Here is a 21,038-nt window from a genome sequence, read left to right as displayed (position 1 = left end):
AAATTTCAGCTACTGGTGCTATTTTAAATGGAGGGCAATATAATTTGCCTTAATACAGCCTAACAGCATTAATACACAGAGGGATCTTAGGGCCTAAGTACTTTGCATGCTGAAAGTGACAAGTTGATAGGGTAGTAAAGAAGCCATATGGCAGTGGTTCCCAACCTTTTCTATGCCCCACACCCCTAGGAAATGTTTGATTAATGTTCACACCCCCTACAAAAGTAAAATCACATTTGACGACGAAGAAGTCTAATTTCTAATTTTTGAACCACAAATTGAACCACATACAATACTGCGAGAGAACAAATTGAACTTAAAAAAAATAAGCTTTTAACTCAGTGCATAAAATGCAAATATAAATTGAGCAATTAGATTCTAATTTATTCAGAAAAAGTTGTAAACAGTAAATTGATGAGACTCCTCAACTCTGAGGTGTAACTTCCCAGGTAACACTGATGAGAATCCTGAATGCTGACTCAGGCAGCGGGAGACTGGAGTGAGCTTAAGTCTCTCTCAACGGGCAGCGGGAGACTGGAGTGTGCTTGGGACAAACGTTACTACCACTTCTCAAGGCACACTGGCAGCTGGCTGAGTGATGTCTCGTGACTTGTCACTCAAGCACACAAGCCACTCTTTGTCTCACCCCCTGAAATTCCATCTCGCACCCCCTGGGGGTGGAGTATTGCACTGAATTATGGTTGCTCCTTTCTAAGAAGGATGTGAAGAATTTTGGGAGGGTGCGTAATAAGTTTATTAGAAGATCCCTTGTGAAGAAGTGTTATGTTTTAAGTAAGTACAATGGTTACAAACAGCTACATAAATGGAACGAGGCATAGGAGGAAATGGGTATTAAAAGAGTGCAGTCCCCCCGCCATTCCCCCATTCTAATTAATTTTTAGATAAACAACAATGAGAGTATAATGACCAACTGCCATCTGGTACAGGAATTGCAAGGCATCTGACCAGAAGACCTTACAGCGGATTATGAGAACTGCTGAAGAGTTTCTTTTCTACCTATCCAAAATTTTTATCAGCAGTGCTGTGTACGCAGAGCCCTTAATATTGTCAAGCATCCTTCCCATCTGTCCTGCAATTGCTTTGACCACCTACCAGCAGACAGCAGATAGGTATCATAGCATTAGGACATAAACTGTTTGGGTGGGAAACAGCTTCTTCCCGAGGCTGTGAGACTACTGATCTCCCTGTCACCATCCAGGTCTCATTACTTATGAAGCCCTAATCACGTACCACTATTTACTTTTTAATTTCTGTTGTAAATACACCTTATGCAAAATGTCAATCTTATACCCATATAACAATGACAGCATGAAAGCAGGCCATCTCGGCCCTTCTAGTCCATGCCGACACCTACTCTCACCTAGTCCCACTGGCCCGCACTCAACCCATAAGCCTCCATTCCTTTCCTGTCCATATACCTATCCAATTTTACTTTAAATGACAATATCAAACCTGCCTCTACCACTTCTACTGGAAGCTCATTCCACACAGCTACCACTCTCTGAGTAACGAAATTCCCCCTCGTGTTACCCTTAAACTTTTGCCCTCTAACTCTCAAATCATGTCCTCCTGTTTGAATCTCCCCTACTCTCAATGGAAAAAGCCTATCCACGTCAACTTGATCTATCCCCCTCATTATTTTAAATACCTCTATCAAGTCCCCCCTCAACCTTCTACAGTCCAAAGAATAAAGACCTAACTTGTTCAGCCTTTCCCTGTAACTTAGGTGCTGAAACCCAGGTAACATTCTAGTAAATCTTCTCTGTACTCTCTCTATTTTGTTGATATCTGTCCTATAATTCGGTGACCAGAACTGTCCACAATACTCCAAGGTCAGCCTTACCAATGCCTTGTACAATTTTAACATTACATCCCAACTCCTATACTCAATGCTCTGATTTATAAAGGCCAGCATACCAAAAGCTTTCTTCACCACCCTATCCACGAGATTCCACCTTCAGGGAACTATGCACTGTTATTCCAAGATCACTCTGTTCTATTGCATTCTTCAATGCAATACCATTTACGATATGTCCTATTTGGATTATTCCTACCAAAATATAGCACCTCACACTTATCAGCATTAAACTCCATTTGCCATCGTTCAGCTCACTCTTCTAACTGGCCTAAATCTTCTGTAACGTATTTTATTATTTGTTCATTTTTTGTTGTAATATTACTTTATGTTGTCCAAGTTAAATGTACTGTGTTGTGCACCTTGGTCTGGAGGAATGTTGTTTCATTGGGCAGTATACACATATATGGGTAAATGGCAATAAACATTGACCCTGAACAGTTCAGTTGATCAGGACAAGGGTCTCACTGTTTAGTGATAAATCCATCATGATAATAGCCAAAGGACACATTTTACAGAGATTCAAAGACGATGCTGCGGAGGGGAAAAAAGACCCGCAATTGGGAAGCACACAAAGTTCAAAATACAGACATGAATACCACTTTAATATTCAAAAAATAGGCAAAGCTAAGGAGACAATTTTGAAATTATTTAATAATGCATTTATGTCTTTAAAGTTTTTGTATAAGAGTACTGAAAATATTTTTGCTCTTTCAATAAAATCTCAACTTAAAAGCTCATTAAGATTTAACAGGTAAGTATTTCGAATTCCACCTCAACAAGTGCAAATTTCTCTTCACTCGTGTAATTGTATCTTGTTGCTCTTTCATACTCCTCTGCATTGTCTGGACATTCTTTATTGGAGTACTTGTCTGTAGGATGCACAAGCTTCCAAGAGTACTGTAAAATAATAAAGTAAACATGAGGGGAAAATCATATCATTTAACAAAAAAAAAAATCGCTAATGCTGGAGATGCGATTTATAAGCATATATACTGGAAATATTTAAATAATCAGGCAATACTGTATCTTTCTAGCCATGAAGCCATTAACATTTCAAAATGCACAACTTATTAACAAAATACCAAATACATCAGATATTTGCAAGTACAAAGGACAGGAGGAGACCAGGAAAGGAAAATAAACACAGAATGATAGACAGAAAGTAGGAATGATATAATGAACAGGCAAAAAGTAGTAAAGTGTGCAAATGATCTGAAGTTGTTGCATATGATGTGGAGGGTAACAGATTGTAAACAAGCACAATTCAAGATGAAATAACTTTTACTTAACTTCATAGGAAAGAAATTTAGAGTTTATAAGGAGATGATGGGCTGGGAACGGGGTAAATCATTAAAATACATGTTCAGCAATTACACTGAATGTTTTGCAGTTACCAAATTGGCATTTCATCTCTCCCATGTGGAAGATTACACCCTGAGAAGCAAACCCAGTGTATTAGCCTGAATGCACAAGTTACAAATTCATTTGCAAGAGCAACACACACAAAATGCTGAAGGAGCCCACCAAGTCAGGCAGCGTTCACAGAAATGAACAAACAGTTGACATGTCAGGCTGAGACTCTTCATCAGGACTGGAAAGGAAGGGGGAAGATGCTAGATAAGATGGTGGAGGGAAGGGAAGGAGGACAAGCTAGAAAGTGATAGGTGAAGCCAGGTGGGTAGGAAAGGTAAAGGGCTGGAGAAGGAGTAATCTGATAGGAGAGGAGAATGAACAATCGGAGAAAGGAAAGGAGGAGAGGTACCAGGGGAGGTGATAGGCAGTTGAGAAGTAGTAAGAGGCCAGTAAAAAGAATACCAGAAGGAGAAATTGAAGTTCATGCCATCAGGTTGTAGGCTACCGAGACGGAAAATGATGTATTACTCCTCCACCCCGAGAGTGGCCTCACCGTGGCGGATCTGGAATGGGGATAGGAATTAAAACAGTTGGCCACCGGAAAATTCCACTTCTGGCAGATGAGGCAGAGGTGCTTGACAAAGTGGTTTCCCCAATTTATGTCTGGTCTCATCATACAGAGCAGGCCACAACGGGAGCACCAGATAAAATAGACCACCCCAACAGATTCACAGGTAAAGTGTTGCCTCACCTGGAAGGACTTTGGGGCCCTTAATGGGCAGGTGTAGCATTTCTGTCACTTACCGGGTATGTGTCAAGAGGAAGATTAGTGGAGAAGGATGAATGGTTAAGGAAATCACTGAGGGAGCAATCCCTGTGGAAGCGGAGAGTGGGGGGGGGGGGGGGGATGGGGGAAGTAAAGATGTGTTTGGTGGTACGATCCCCTTTGAAGATAGTGGAAGTTGTGGAGAATGACATGTTGGATGTGGAGACTCATGGGGTAGTTGGAGAGGAATTCTATCCCCATTAAGGCAGTGGGAAGATGGGGTGAGTGCAGATGGGAAATGGAGGAGATGCTGGTGAGGGCAACATCAATGTAGTCGTCAATGTAACACCGAATGAGTTGGGGAGCATTATCAGGGAAGGCTTGGAACATGGACTGTTCCATGTAGCCAACAAACACATAGGCATAGCTGGGGTCCATGTGGGTGCCCATGGCTACCCCTTGAGTTTGGAAAAAGTGGGAGGAGCTAAAGGAAAAATTGTTGAGGGTAGGACCAGTTCTGTCAGATGGAGACAGTGGTAATGGGGGGGGGGGGGGGGAAGAGAACGGAATTGATCTTTTGTTGAGAAAGAAGCAGAAAGCTTCTAAGGCCTTTTTGATGGGGGAAAGAAGTGTAGAGGAACTGGACATTCATGGTGAAAATGAAGCAGTCAGAGCCAGGAAATTGAAAGTTGTTGAGGAGATTGAGAGCATGAGAAGTGTTGCAGGTGTAGGTGGAAAAAAGCTGAATGAAGGGGGTTAGAATGGAATCGAGGTATGTGAAAATGGAATCAAGGTACGTGAACACAAATTCAGTGGGGCAGGAGCAGGCAGACACAATGGGTCTACCTAAACAGTCAGGTTTGTGGATCTTGGGTATGAGGCAGAAATGAAACAGAGCAGGGTAGCGTGTTTGGTGACAGTGAATGTGAACTGTCCAGAGTTGATGAGATTAGTGATGGTGTCAGATACACAGGGTGGTGGGGAGGACAGAAAGAGTGTTTAGAAATGATGAATGAATAAACTGGCGAGATGGAAAGAATTTTCTGTCATTCTACTGAAAGAGTATTATGTTTGCTACACAGCCAATGATACAAATATTAACAAATCTGCAATGTCCCCTGACAACAGATCATAGCTGGTTCCTCTTATGGAATGGAAATGAGTTGTTCATTGTTTTCCAACCTTCGTCTCTGACTGAAAAGCAAAACATTTTCAACTTTTTTACTTGTTTTCAGATTCTCTAAGTTTCACCCATGACATTCCTAGAATCTGCAATGCAGAAGTTACAACCTGATGCAAAAACTATTAAAGGAAGTATGACAGATTTTTAAAGATATTGTAGAAGTTTTCATTCAGGTGAACTACTTCCTAAATGTGCCATACAGGAAGTGGCTTCAGAGAAATAAAAACCCAAATGAAGAGGAATTTATTCAACATTTTAGTTCAGGTATCTAGCTCAATGACCATCATCCTGATTAATTATGCCAACTAAAAGATATTGATTTAAGCAAATTATTTAAGTGTACCACACAGTGAGATTCAGAGAGGATAAAAAAAAAACGAGCAATTTTCTAGTACTGGGAAGAAAAAAATTTACGGGTGAGGAGCTAGAGAATTGGAGAATAGCTAATGTTGTTCCATTAGAACCATAGAACATTACAAAACAGAAACAGGCCTTTTGGCCCTTGTTGGCTATGCTGAACCATTTTTCTGCCTAGTCCCACTGACCTGCACCTGGACCATATCCCTCCATACCCCTCTCATCCATGTACCTATCCAAGTTTTTTTTGAATGTTAAAAGTGAGCTCGCATTTACCACTTCATCTGGCAGCTCATTCCACACTCCCACAACTCTCTGTGTGAAGAAGCCCCCCCAATGTTCCCTTTAAACTTTTCACCCTTCATCCTTAACCCATGTCCTCTGGTTTTTTTCTCCCCTAGCCTCAGTGGTAAAAGCCTGCTTGCATTCACTCTATCTATACCCATCATAATTTTATATACCTCTATCAAATCTCCCCTCATTCTTCTACGCTCCAGCGAATAAAATCCTAACCTATTCAACCTTTCTCTGTAACTCAGTTTCTCAAGTCCTGGTAACATCCTTGTAAACCTTCTCTGCACTCTTTCAACCTTATTAGTATCCTTCCTGTAATTCAGTGACCAAAACTGCACACAATACTCCAAATTCAGCTTCACTAATGCCTTATTCAACCTCACCATAACATTCCAATTATTATACTCAATACTTTGATTTATAAAGGCCAATGTACCAAAAGCTCTCTTTACTACCCTATCTTCCTGTGATGCCACTTTTAGGGAATTTTGTATCTGTATTCCTAGATCCCTCTGTTCTACTGCACTCCTCAGTGCCCTACCATTTACCTTGTATGCTCTACCTTGGTTTTTCCTTCCAAGATGCAATATCTCACGCTTGTCTGTATTAAACTCCAACTGCCATTTTCAGCCCATTTTTCCAGCTGGTCCAGATCCTTCTGGAAGCTTAGAAAACCTTCCTCACTGTCCACTACACCTCCAATCTTTGTATCGTCAGCAAATTTGCTAATCCAATTTACATTATCATCCAGATCATTGATATAGATGACAAATAACAATGGACCCAGCACTGATCCCTGTGGCACACCACTAGTCACAGGCCTCCACTCAGAGAAGCAATCCTCCTCTACCACTCTCTGATTTCTCCCATTGAGCCAATGTCTAATCTAATTTACTACGTCACCATGTATACCTAGTGACTGAATCTTCCTAACTAACCTCCCATGCAGGACCTTGTCAAAGGCCTTACTGAAGTCCATGTGGACAACATCCACTGCCTTCCCTTCATCCACTTTCCTGGCAACCTCCTCAAAAAACTCTAATAGATTTGTTAAGCATGACCTACCATGCACAAAGCTGTGTTGACTGTCCCTAATAAGCCCCTGCCTATCTAAATACTTGTAGATCCTGTCTCTTAGTACTCCTTCCAATAATTTACCTACTACCGATGTCAAACTTACCAGCCTATAATTTCCCGGATTACTTTTAGAGCCTTTTTTAAACAACGGAACAACATGAGCTATCCTCCAATCCTCTGGCACCTGACCCATAGATACCAACATTTTAAATATATCTGCCAGGGCCCCTGCAATTTCAACACTAGTCTCCTTCAAGGTCTGAGGGAATACCCTGTCAGGTCCTGGGGATTTAACTACTCTGATTTTCCTCAAGATAGCAAGCACCTCCTCCTCTTCAATCGGTATAGGTTCTATGACTTCACTACTTGTTTGCCTTATTTCCATCGACTCCATGCCAGTTTCCTTAGTAAATACAGACGCAAAAAAACTATTTAAGATCTCCCCCATTTCTTTTGGTTCCATACATAGCAGACCACTCTGATCTTCAAGAGGACCAATTTTATCCCTTACTATCCTTTTGCTCTTAATATACCTGTAGAAGCTCTTTGGATTATCCTTCATCTTGACTGCCAAACCTACCTCATGTCTTCTTATAGCCCTCCTGATTTCTTTCTTAAGTACTTTTTTGAACTTCTAATACTCAAGTACATTATTTGCTCCCTGTTTCCTATACATGTCATACATCTCTCTCTTCTTCTTTATCAGAATTCCAATATCCCTAAAGAACCAAGGATCTTTATCCTTATTCACTTTGCCTTTAATACTGGCAGGAACATACAAATTCTGCACTCTCAAAATTTCTCCTTTGAAAGCCTCCCACTCGTTAATGACATCCTCGCCAGAGAACAACCTGTCCCAATCCATGCTTTTTAGATCCTTTCTCATTTCTTCAAATTTGGCCTTATTCCAGTTTAGAACCTCAAGCCAAGGACCAGATCTATCTTTATCCGTGATCAAGTTGAAACTAATGGTGTTGTGATCACTGGTACCAAAGTGTTCCCCTACACACACTTCCATCACCTGACCTAACTCATTTCCTGATAAGAGATCTAATATTGCATCCTCTCTAGTCGGTACCTGTATATATTGATCTAGAAAACTTTCCTACACACATTTTACAAACTCTAACCCATCAAGACCTTTAACAATATGGGAGTCCCAATCAATATGTGGAAAATTAAAATCCCCTACTATCACAACCATATGTTTCCTGCAGTTGTCTGCTATCTCTCTGCAGATTTGCTCCTCCAATTCTCGCTGACTATTGGGTGGTCTATAATACAACTCCATTAATGTGGTCATACCTTTTCTGTTTCTCAGCTCCACCCATATGGCCTCAGTAGACAAGCCCTCTAATCTGTCCTTCCTGAGCACTGCTATAACATTTTCCCTGACTAGCAAAGCCACCCCCTCCCCCCACCCTTCATCCCTCTGCCTCAAGTCTGAAACATCGGAACCCTGGAACACTGAGCTGCCATTTCTGCCCCTCCTGTAGCCAAGTTTCACTAATGGCTATAATGTCATAATTCCATGAGTCAATCCACGCCCTCAGCTCGTCAGTCTTCCTCACATTGAAATAGACACACCTCAGAAGATTATTACCACCACACACAACCCTTCTTCTATTTGTGACTTTGCCTGAAATGTTAACATAATTTATTTTCACCCCCGCTCCACTATCTACTCTGGCACTGTGGTTCCCACCCCCCTGCAAATCTAGTTTTAAACCCCCCCCCCCCCCCAATAGCACCAACAAACTTTCTTGCAAGGATATTGGTCCCCCTGTAGTTCAGGTTTAACCCGTCTCTCTTTTACAGGTCCCACCTGCTCCAGAAGAGGTCCCAATGATCCTGAAATCTGAAACCCTGCCCCCTACACCAGTTCCTCAGCCAAGTGTTCATCCTCCAGAGCGGGGGTCGGCAACCTGCGGCTCCCGAGCCATTTGTGGCTCTTTCACCTCTGTGCTGCGGCTCCCTGTGGCTTTGGGAAATAATTGGTCAGTATTTAATTAAAATGTATTTTATGTTAGTTTGTTAGCTTTTGAAATGTAATTCTAAATTTGAAGATTATGGTGATCTTGTACGATCCAAGTGTGGCGACACATTTCCTCACAATTAGCCAGCATTCCGGCTAAGGGAGATAGCCTACGGGGGTTTGTGAGTACGCGTCTTTTGCAGCATCTGCGTCCATGGGGGCTGGGTTGAGGGAGGCTTAAAAGCAAGGCTGTTTAGTTCGAATAAAGTTACCTTTGACTGCAGTCTTTATTTTAGCGCTGCGTGTAGCGCTACACCGCTACAACGTGTTTTTTATCGCTATTAATATACATCACCACTGCCAATGCCTGACACCCGCCAGTGCGCGCTTTCTTTTAATTCTTCGATCCAAGGTAGGCTACCTATGTAGTAACCTTCAACCCAACGTCTTTTTTTCGGAGTTCAAAATGTTTTTGTTGCATGCAGAAATGTAATTTCGTTTTCTCTGCAGGAGTTCATCAATTTCAAAAATGCAACACATTATAGTTTGTTTATACATAGCATAAAGGCAAAAAAAACCCGTTGTATGCAGTGTTATTTCATTTTGTGGCTCCCAGTGTTTTCTTTTCTGTGGGAAATGGGTCCATATTGGCTCTTTTAGTGGTAAACGTTGCCGACCCCTGCTCCAGAGCATCCTATTCTTACCCTCACTGGCATGTGGCACAGGTAGCAATCCTGAGATAACCACCCTCGAGGTCCTGCTTTTTAACTTCCTACCAAGCTCTCTATACTCACTCTTCAGGACCTCCTCACTCTTTCTTCCTACGTCACTTGTACTGATGTGTACCATGACATCTGGCTGCTCACCCTCCCATTTCAGAATGCTGTGCAGGCGATCACAGAGATCCCTGACCCTGGCACCCAGGAGGCAACAAATCATCCAGGAGTCTGTCGCAACCACAGAACCTCCTGTCTGTACCTCTAACTATCAAGTCCCCTATCACTGCCGCTCTCTTCTTCCTCCCCCCTCCCTTCTGCACTGCAGAACCAGACTCAGTGCCAGAGATCTGGCTTCTGCAGTTTGTCCCAGGCAAGTCATCCCCCCAACAGTATCCAAATCAATATACTTGTTGTTGAGGGGAATGGCCACAGGGGTGCTCTACCTACCCTTTCCCCTTCCTTCACCTGACAGTAACCCAATTACCTGTGCACTGCTCCTTTGGCATAACTGCCTCCTTGTAGCTACTATCTATAAACTTCTCATTCTCCCGAATGATCTGGAGGTCATCCAGCTCCTGCTCCAGTTCCCTAACATGGTTTGTTAGGACCTGCAGCTGAATGCACTTCTTGCAGGTATCATTGTCCATGACACCAGAGGTCTCCCTGACTTCCCACATCCTGCAAGAGGAACATTCCAACATCCTGCCTGGCATTCTCTCTACTCTAAAAGAACAAAACAAAACTTACCGGAACCTACCCTCCCCTCTGCCTGTTCATGCCAAAGCCTGTTGCTTAAGAAAGGCTCCAAGATAAGCCGAGAAATTATAGGACAGTGAGCCTGACATCAGTAGTGGGAAACTTATTGTAAGATATTCTGAGGGCCTGGATGTATAAGTAATTGTATAGACAGAGATCGATGAGGGATAGCCAACATGGCTTTGTGTGTGGTAGATCACGTATAACCGAGTTTTTCAAGAAAGTTACCAGGAAAGTTGATGCAGGCAAGGCAGTGGATGTTGTCTACATGGGCTTTCCCAATGCCTTTGACAATGTCCCGTATGAGAGATTTGTCAAGGAAGTTTAGTCGTTGGTATTCAAGATGACGTAGTAAATTGGACTGAACATTGGCTTTGCAGAAGAAGCCAGAAAGTGGTAGCAGATGGTTGCCTCTCTATCTAGTGTGGTGCCATAGGGATTGGTGCTGGATCTAGATCAACAATCTGGATGATAATGTAAATTTGCAAATTTGCAAATTTGTGGATGAAACAAGATTGGCAGTGTAGGGGACAGCGAGGAAGACTAAAGTTTGCAGTGTTGTCTGAACCAGCTGGAAAAATGTGCCTAGATATGGCAGATGGAACTTAAGGTAGACAAGTATGAGGTGGTGCACTTTGGGAGGACAAACCAGGTCTTGCACAGTGAGCAGCAGAGCACTGAAGAGTGCAGTGAAACAGAGGGATCATAAATTGAAATACTGAATACAAGAGTCAGAAAGTCACTGTATGTTAAAATTGTGTTTATCATTGTCAAGGCCTGATTTGAAGTTTTATTTGCAGTTGTGGTCACAACCTACAGAAAAGATGACAGTAAGATTCAAAAAGCGCAGAAAAAATTTATAAGAACGTTGCCAGGACTTGAGGACCTGCGTTACAAGGAAAGGTTGTTTAGGTTAGGACTTTATTCCCTAGAATGTAGGAAAATGAGGTGCGGTTTGATAGATGTATACAAAATTTTTCCACTGAGGCTGGGTGAGACTAAAAATAGAGATCATGGGTTAAGGGTGAAAGGTGAAATATTTAAGTGGAACATGGAGGAAAACATCTTCACTCAGAGGGTGGTGAAAGTGTGGAATGAGCTGTCAGCAGAAGTGGTGGTTGTGGGTTCAAGTTCAACACAAGAGAAATGTGGATAGATACATAGATGGGAGGGAAGTGGAGGACTGTGGTTCAGGTGCAGGTCAATGGGAGATAAACAGTTCTGCACAGACTAGGTGGGCCCAAGGCCTGTTTCTCTGCTGGAGTGTTCTGACATTACAAAATAATAGATGCAATGAGCAAAAGATGCAAACAATGAATTAGAGCAAATAATAAAGAGTTTGGAATATGTCTATCAAAATGGGACAAGAGAAACCAGCACACAAGAGAACAGAACATTAGTTTTCAAAATTAAAACCGCACAATTACTTTAAGTAGTTTACTTAGGCTTCTTACCACTTCCATAACATGAGCACTCCACTGGGACAGCAGCTGCATTCCCTGTAAAGCCAGTTCTGATAACTTCTGGTATTCTGCATCTGTCTTTTGAGCTTCTTGTCTGCCTGACCCTGTCACCACCTGCAAAAGGTAGTTAAATTGAAAAAGGGCACAAGGGATGTAATGATCCAAAAAGTCAGCTCAATTGTACAGAGTATTCAACAACAACAAAACTACATGCAGACTGCATTCACATTCTGATTTTAACAAAAAACATTACACACTTACAGGATAACTGATGAACATCAAGAGGTTAAAAATGTAATTCCTAAGGTTTGACAGACATCATCACTTTTTAAAATTATATCTATATATCTAGATAACAGAATATGTTGCATTTTGTAATATTCCTCTCCCCCACCCCCCATCACCACTCCCAAATCAAGATTATAAACCTGTACAAGATTTTTATTTTCACATTCCCTAGGTGCTTTCTAAAAACCTGACAGATGATACAGGTATATGGTAGCTTCCATAATGGTATATCTTGACATAATGCAGAAGATTCATGATGGAAATGTGGCCTTTTCATATTATACAATAAACACATACAGCTGCAAGAAAAAGATTGTGAACCCCTTCCAATTACCTTGTTTTCTGCATTAATTACTCATAAAATATGGTCTGATCTTCATCTAAGTCACAATAATAGACAAACACAATCTGCCTAAACTAATGACATACAATAATTGTATTTTTCATGTCTTTATTGAACACATTGTTTAATCATTCAAAGTCCAAACTGGAAGAAGTACGTGAACCTTTATATTTAATAACTGGTAGAACCTCCTTTAGCAGCAATAACTTCCATCAAACGTTTCCTGTAGCTGCTGATCAGATTTGCACAATGGAGAAGAAAAATTTTAGACTATTCCTCCATACAAAACTGTTTCAGTTCATCACTATTTCTGGGATAACTTGCATTAACAACCTTCTTCAGGTCATGCCACAGCATCTCAATTGGATTAAGGTCTGGACTCTGACTTGGATATTCCAAAACACAAATATACTCTTTTTAAACTATTCTGCTGTTGATTTACTTTTGTGTTTCGGATCACTATCTTATTGAATCAGCCAACTAATATTAAACTTCAGGTGACGGACTACTACACTGACATTTTCTTGTAAAATGTCTTAATACAATTTTGAATTCACTGTTCAAATGTTGTCTCATCTGTCCGTAGAACATTGTCCCAGAAGAGTTGTAGAACATCCAGGTGTTCTTTTGCAAAGTTGAGACGTGCAGCAATGTTTTTAAGAGAGCAGTGGTTTCCTCCATGGTGTCCTTCCATGAACACCATTCTAATTCAGTGTTTTTCTTATAGTGGACACATGAACAGAGATTTTTGCTGTTACCCTTGGGTTCTTTTTCACCTCCGTCAGCATCGCATGTTGTGCTCTTGGTGTGATCTTTGCTGGATGCCCACTCCTAGGGAGAGTAGCAACAGTACAAAATTTCCTCCATTTGTAGATAATTTCTACTACTGTGGACTGATGAACACTCAGGTCTATAGAAATGCTTTTGTAGCCTTTTTCAGCTTCATGCATCTCTACAATTCTTCTTCAAAAGATCCTCTGAAGGTTGTTTTGATTGAGGCATGGTGCGCATAAACAGATCTTTCTTGAGAAAAGCAGACCGTGATTTTGTGTATCTTTTTTTTGAAAAAAAATCAGGGCAAGGCACCTCTACAACCCACACATCCAATCTCATCTCATCAATTGGAACACCTGACTCCAAATAGCGTTTGTAGAAGCCATTACCTCAGAGGTGCACATACTTTTTCGAAACTAGACTGTGATTGTTTAAGTAGTGTACTCAGTATTGATGAGAAGTACAATTGTCTGTGTGTCAATAGTTTAGGCAGATTGTGTTTGTCTATTGTGATTCAGACCATATTTTACGAGTAATTAATGCAGAAAACCAGGTAATTGCAAAGGGTTCTCAAACTTTTTTCTTACATCTGTAGATTTGCAAACAATTATAAATGTAATAATTATTAGCCATGAAACAAAAGGTCTGCAAATTTTCTTTGACTTGGAGGATAGATAATGCCTGACCTACTGCATTTTGTGTGTTTTACTCTGTTCCTCAGGCTCCTGTTGACTTCTGGGAGGGCTACAATATAGTCTGATCAAGGTGACCATCTACTTACTTTAAAGATCTATGCGTAAGCTGCCTCAATAGAAGTTCCCTCAAGAATATCCTCTCCATGTATTGTTATTATATCCTCTCTTATATAAAAAAAAGGCAATACCCCCTCTACTCTTCACTATTCTTCTGTCATGTCAATGGCACTGGTAATCCAGAACACTAAGCTGCCAGTCTAGCCATTCTCTAAGCCACATTTCTGTTATGACTACAATATCCCAATTCTTAGAGGCAATCCATGCCCTCATTTTGTCTGCCTAACCCATTAAGTTATGTGCATTAAAATAGATGCAATTTAAAGCAGTGGACCCATCTGACCCTTATTCTGCAAATGTGGCTACCCATATCGCCAGGCTTACACTCTTCAGTTGCTGCACATACCCATTACTTTGCTTTCAAGTCCCACATGCTGCCATCTAATTTAATCTCTTCCTAGTGGCAAAAAGCAAATTTCTCTTCTAGGATATTGGTCCCCCCCTCTGGTTCAAGTGTAACCTCTCCCTCTTGCACATGTTGCTTCTATCTCAGAAGAGATCCCAATATTTCAAGAAACTGAATACTTGACCTTTCCACCAGTTCTTCAGCCACACGTTCATCAGGCCTAACTTTCCATTCATGAATTCACTAGCACAAGGAGTAATCTGGAGACTGCTACCTTTGAGAACATTTTAAACTTTATACCTAACCCCTGATATTCATTCTGCAGGACTTCATCCCTTGTTCTTTCTATCTTATTTGTCGCAACTTGTATAATAACCATTGCTTGTTCATCCTTGCTTCTTGAGGATTTCTGTGCAGCCACTCAGATTTTTCTTGTTTTCAGTAAAACAAAAGGCAGAAGCACAGGAACCACAGAGTGAGGTAGATGCCAAGCTATTGCAGTTTCCAAATAACCAGACAGCAGATTACTAGAATTTCAACGTAAGTGGTGACCTTGACTAGTGCTACAAAACACACATTTATTTAAAGCAAAAGTGCTATATAGATCATTACTATCTTCATGGAAAATGGTTCTCTATTTTAATTTGTTTCTATTGACTCAGAATATAGTTCTCTACTCCTTTAACTACAGGCATAAATCCAGCACCAATCCTAATCCAACAGGATTTCTGCATGCACTGTCCATCAGCTTAGCAAAAAGTTAAGATGTAAGTACTAACTGTGGCCTTGTTTGTGATTTCCTATTTGTACATTGTTTCCTAAGAAAAGCATGCACAAAGCAACCATGTTGGAGTCTAAATTAATTATGATCAAGAATTATATTTCACATACCTCACTGTTGCTATAGCGGGCAAGCTCAGAAATGAAACGCATATGATCTTCTCTGATCTGAATCATTTGTTCAACAATGTTATATTGCGGACTGCTGCTAGATGATGTTATGGTCCACCTTAATTGAGAACACATACACAACTGTGCATGAGTAAACAGTTTAAAATCAAAATTTGACTAAATACATGAAAACAAGTATCAAAACCACAATTGGGATGTCACTATTTCCCTTATAACACACTGATACCGGTCATTCGTTTCTCAAACATCTCTCGCAGCTTCAGAGGTTCCCAATTGTTTCAAAAGGGCATCAACTATACCAGTGCCCAAGAAGAGCAGGTGAGTTGCCTCAATGCCCATTATCTGGTAGCACTCACATCTACTGTGATGAAGTGCTTTGAGAGGCGGGTCATAGTTAAAATAAACTCCTGATCTGGACCCACTACTATTTGCCTAATGCCACAACAGGGCAAGAATGGATGCAATCTCACTGGCTCTCCAATAGGCTTTGGAGCACCTGCACAACAGCAATACAAATATCAATCAGCTGCCCAATGATAAGACTGCAGCATTCAGCTAATCAACAGGCTTCAAAACCTGGAATTCTGTACCTCCCTCTACAACTGGATCCTCAAGTTCCTCATTGGGAGACTACAGTCAGTATGAATCGGTAAGAACATTTCATCACTGACAATCAACTCAGGCACACCTCAAGGATGTGGCTTGGCACACTGCTGTACTCTCTCTTAATGCATGACTGCTAGGCACTGCGCAGACCTCCATCATAAATCTGTCAATGATTATCATTGTTGTTGACAATCTCATTTGACAACAAGGAGATGTACAGGGATAAGATAGATCAGCTGGTTTAGTGGTTTCACAATAACAATGTTGCAACTAACATCAGCGAGACCAAGGAATTGATCGTGTTCCTCAGTAAGGGGAAGGAGGGAGAACACAGATCAGTTCTCATCAAGGGCGTCAGCAGTGGAAAGAGGGAGCAGCTTTAAGTTCTATGAGCATCCTTGAAAGTGACTACACAGATTGATAGGGTGGTTAAAGTGACTTATGGAATATCTGCTTTTATTAGTTGAGGCACTGAGTTCAAAAGTGGTTATGTGGCAACTTTATAAAACACTGGTTGGGCCACATCTGGAGTACTGCATCCAGTTCTGGTCACCCCACTAGAGGAAAGATGTTGAGGCTTTGGAGAGGGTGCAGAAGATGTTTACCATGATGCTGCCTGGTTTAGAGGGCATGTGCTATCATTAGAGGCTGGATAAACGTAGGTTGTTTTCTCTAGAGCGACAGAGGCTGAAGGGAGATCTGATAGAGGTTTATAAGATTATGATAGGCATAGATAGAGTTGGCAGGGAGTATCTGTTTCCCAGGGTTGAAATGTCGAATACCAGAAGGCATGGATTCAAAGGGGATGTGAGAGGCAAGGTTTTTTTTTGCTCAGAGAGTGGTGGATGCCTGGAATGCAATGCCTGGTATGGTGGTAGAGACAAAAATATTAGAGTCTTTTAAGAGACAATCAATAGGCACATGAATATGCAGAAGATGGAGGGATATGGACATTGTGTAGGGATTAGTGTTTGGGTGTTTTCAGATTACTTTTTAGCTGGTTCAGCACAACATTGTGGGCCGAAGGGCCTGTTCCTGTGCTGTACTGTTCTATGTTTTATTAACATCTCAGAGGATCTATCCTGGGCCCAACACAATGATGCAATCACAAAAGGAAGGCACACCAAGGACTACAGTAGGAATTAGAGGAGATTTGCTATGTCTCCAAGGACTAACAAATTTCTACAAATGCACTGGGGAGAACATTCTGACCGGTTGCATCACCACCTGCTACAGAGGCTCCAATGCACAAATTAAGAGACTGCAGAGAGGGACTCAAAAGAGACTGTAGACTCAGCCTGTTCCATTACAGGCATAACACTCCCTGCCATTGAGTGCATCTACAACCTTGATTGCGGTGGATGACCTTGACTTATTGTGTGTCTTGTCATGCCCTTTGCTCTCCATGTAGAATTGCAGAACCACCTTCTTGGCTGACAAATCTCAATGTCGATCTCAACCATCCAGACCACTGACTTCACATTCTAGAACAGGTACGTCCCTATTGCACCATGGTATGAGATCCGCCGGCTACTGTCACCTAGTTTAGCCCACCTGTTGAAGCGGTGTACAAGGGTGTGACTGCTGTCGCATGCAAACAGCTACATGGAGTCACAGGTGAGAGCTAAATGCCCAAAGGGGACCAAAGATAACATTCAAGATTATTGTCAATACCTTCAAATTCCTCACTTGAAGTAGCAAAATTGGTTCATTTTTGCTCTCGGCCATTTCTGGCATTTCCAAGTCTGATTGCTTGAAACCACAGTGAGCAAAACTGTTCTGAATTGTCTTATAGCATATTTCCTGCCAACTATCAGTGACAAAAATCACTGTTGTTTGAACATAACTGATGCTATTCAAAAACTGTTCACTCCCCCTGTACAGCAGAAAAAGCAGGATTTCCAGGTGGCTACGCATTTCAATTCTATTATCCATTCCCATTCCGACATGCCAGTGCATGCCTCCTCCACCTCCAGGATGAGGCCACAACTCAGGTTGGAGGAGCAACACCTATATTCCAACCTGATGGCACGAACATTGATTTCTTGAACTTCCAGTAACTGCCCACAATATTCTGAAAAAGGAGGGTAAGCAGCCAGAAGTCGTAGTACATATTGGTACCTACGACACAGGACGAAAAAGAGAGGTGATCCTGAAAAAGAATACAGGGAGTTAGGAAGGAAGTTGAAAGACCTCAAGGATAGTAATCTCGGGATTGCAACCCGTTCCTCATGACAGTGGGGACTGGAATAGAATGAGGTGGCAGATGAATGTGTGGTTGGAGAATGGGAGCTGGGGACAGGATTTCAGATTTCTGGATAATTGGGATCTCTTCTAGGGCAGGTGTGACCCATACAAAAGGGATGGGTTGCGCTTGAATCCAAGGGGGACCAATATACTTGCGGGCAGGTTTACTAAGGTTATTGGGAGTGGTTTAAACTAATATGGCAGGGGGTTGGGAACCAGTATAATAGACCTGAGGATAAGCCAGCAGGTTTACAAGTAGGTGATGGATGTTAACATGAATGTAAGAATGAACATGCCAGACAGAGCAGAGTTAGATTGTACCACAGAGGCAAAATTGAGAAGGGCGAAGAATGCAGGACTGAAGGCACTGTATTTGTATGTGCATTGCATTCGGAATAAGGTGGCCGAACTCGTGGTGCAATTAGAGATTGGTTGGTATGATTCTGTGGGATCACTGAGTTGTGGCTGAAAGAAGGCCAGAGTTGGGAGCTTAACATCAAAGGATATACTTTGTATTGAAAGTACAGGCAGGAAGGCAAAGATGGTGGTGTGGCTCTGTTGGTAAGAGATGGAATTACATCTTTGGAAAGAGGTGACATATGGTCAGAGAATGTTGAATCTTTGTGGGTGGAGTTAAGAAACTGCAAGGGTAAAAAAGACATTATGGGAATGATATATAGGCCTCCAAATAGTAGCCAAGATGTGAGACTGAGATTGCAAAGGGAGCTGGAAAGGGCATGTAATAAGGGTAATGACATAATTGTAATGAGGGACTTCAATTTGCAAGGGGATCAAGAAAATCAGGTTGATATCAGATCACAAGAGAGGGAATTTGTTGAATGCCTATGAGATGGCTTTTTAGAGCAGCTTGTGAGCTTACTTGGGGAAAGGCTCTCTTAGATTGGGTGTTGTGTATTAACCCAGCTCTTATTAGAGAGCTTAATGTAAAGCAACCCTTAGGAAGCAGTGATTATAATATGATTGAATTCATACTGCAATTTGCAATCAGACCCCAACCTGATTTGCCCAATCTCCTTGCATATTGAAGTCCCCCTTTACAATTGTGACACATGTATCAGTATCACAATGGAATAAAGGGAATTACAGAGACATGAAAGAGGAGTTTGCCCAGGTGTATTGGAGAAGGATACTGGTGGGATGACAGCAGAACATAGATGGTTGAAGTTTCTGGGAATAATCCACAAGGTCCAGGATAGATATGTCCCACAGAACTTGTTCTCAAATGGCAGGGCAAGGCAACCGTAGCAGACAAGGGAAGTTAGATGATTGGGAAACATTAAAATCCAACAAAAGGCAACTAAAAAAGCTATAAGAAGGGAAAAGATGAAAAATGAAGGGAAACTAGTAGAATACCAAAAACATTTTTTTAGTTATATAAAGAGTAAAGGGGGGGGGGGGGGCGATAATTGATATTGGACTATTGGAAAATGATGAGTTAGTAATGCGGGACAAAGAAATGGCAGATGAACTGAATGGGTATTTTGCATCAGTCTTCTCTGTGGAATACACTAATAGTGTGCCAGAGGTCTGTGAGTGTCAGGGAGCAGGAGTGAGTGCCATTGCTATTACAAAGGAAAAAGTGCAGGGCAAATTCAAAGATCTTAAGGCTGCTAAGTCACCTGGTCCTGATGGATGACATCACAGAGTTCTGAGAGAGGTCATTGATAACAGTTGCATTGGTCATGATCTTTCAAGAATCACTTGATTCTGGCATGGTCGAGGAGAACTAGAAGATTGCAAATGTCACTCCACTCTTTAAGAAAGAAAGCAAAAAATAGAAAGAAAACTATAGGCCAGTTGGCCTAACCTTGGTGGTTGGGAATGTGTTGGAGTCTATTATTAAGGATGAGGTTTCAGGGTACGTGGAGACTAATCATAAAATGTCAAAGTCAGCACAGTTTCTGTAAAGGGAAATCTTACCTTAAAATCTGTTAAGAGTTCTTTGAGGAAGTAGCAAGCAGGATAGACAAAGGAGAGGCAGGGGATGACATTTACTTGGATTTTCAGAAGGCATTTGATAAGGTGCCACATGAGCCTGCTTAACAAGATAAAATCCTATGGTGTTACAGGAAAGATACTTGCATGGATAGAGGAATGGCTAACAGGCAGAAGGCAGCGAATGGGAATACAAGGGGCCTTTTCTGGTTGGCTGCCAGTTACGAGTGGTGTTCCTCAAAGGTCAATATTGGGATAGCTACTTTTCACAGTTTTGGTCATTGATTTAGATGATGGAATTAACGGTTTTGTGGCAAAGTTTGTGGATGATACGAAGATAGGTGGAGGGGAGACAGCGCTGAGGAAGCAATGCGATTGCAAGCAGGACTGGGACAAAAGAATGGGGAAAAAATGGCAGATGGAATACAGTGTTAAGAAATGTATGATAACCCATTTTGGTAAAAGGAACAATAGTGCAGACTATAATCTAAATGGGGAGAGGGTTCAAACATCAGAGGTACAGAGGGACTTAGGAGTCCTCTTAAAAGACTCCCAGAAGGTTAATTCACATGCTGAGTCTGTGGTAAAGGAGGCAAATGCAATGTTGGCATTTATTTTAAGGGGAATAGAATATAAAAGCAAGGAGATAATGCTGAACCTTTATAAGACACTAGTCAGGCTGGACTTGGAATATTGTTAACAGTTTTGGGCCCCATATCTCAGAAAGGATGTGTGTTATTGGAGACAGTCCAGAGGAGGTTCATGAGGATGCTTTCAGGAATGAAGGGGTTAACATATGAGGAGCATTTGCCAGCTTTGGGCCTGTACTCACTGGCATTTAGAAGATTGCATGAGGATCTCATTGAAACTACCAAATCTTGATAGGACGACATCGGGTGTACGTGGTGAGGATATTTCCTCTGGCGTGATTA

The 21,038-nt window shown here is 41.6% G+C and overlaps 1 protein-coding gene across 4 annotated transcripts in view; it reads right to left on the bottom strand.

The window, feature by feature from the left end:
- Nucleotides 1–21,038, bottom strand: part of cyfip1 (cytoplasmic FMR1 interacting protein 1) — a 174,740-nt gene that overhangs the window by 69,161 nt on the left and 84,541 nt on the right. For all 4 annotated transcript variants that reach the window (XM_059963835.1, XM_059963833.1, XM_059963832.1 and 1 more), the window contains 3 exons: nucleotides 15,277–15,394; nucleotides 11,814–11,936; nucleotides 2,651–2,776 (listed from right to left, as the gene is read on the bottom strand). In XM_059963835.1, the coding sequence (XP_059819818.1) occupies nucleotides 2,651–2,776; nucleotides 11,814–11,936; nucleotides 15,277–15,394 (367 nt within the window). The remainder of the gene's footprint in view (nucleotides 1–2,650; nucleotides 2,777–11,813; nucleotides 11,937–15,276; nucleotides 15,395–21,038) is intronic.

This window comes from Hypanus sabinus, chromosome 3 (assembly GCF_030144855.1).
Source record: "Hypanus sabinus isolate sHypSab1 chromosome 3, sHypSab1.hap1, whole genome shotgun sequence".
Taxonomy (NCBI): Eukaryota; Metazoa; Chordata; class Chondrichthyes; order Myliobatiformes; family Dasyatidae; genus Hypanus; species Hypanus sabinus.
This window is presented reverse-complemented; position numbering and strand designations above follow the sequence as displayed.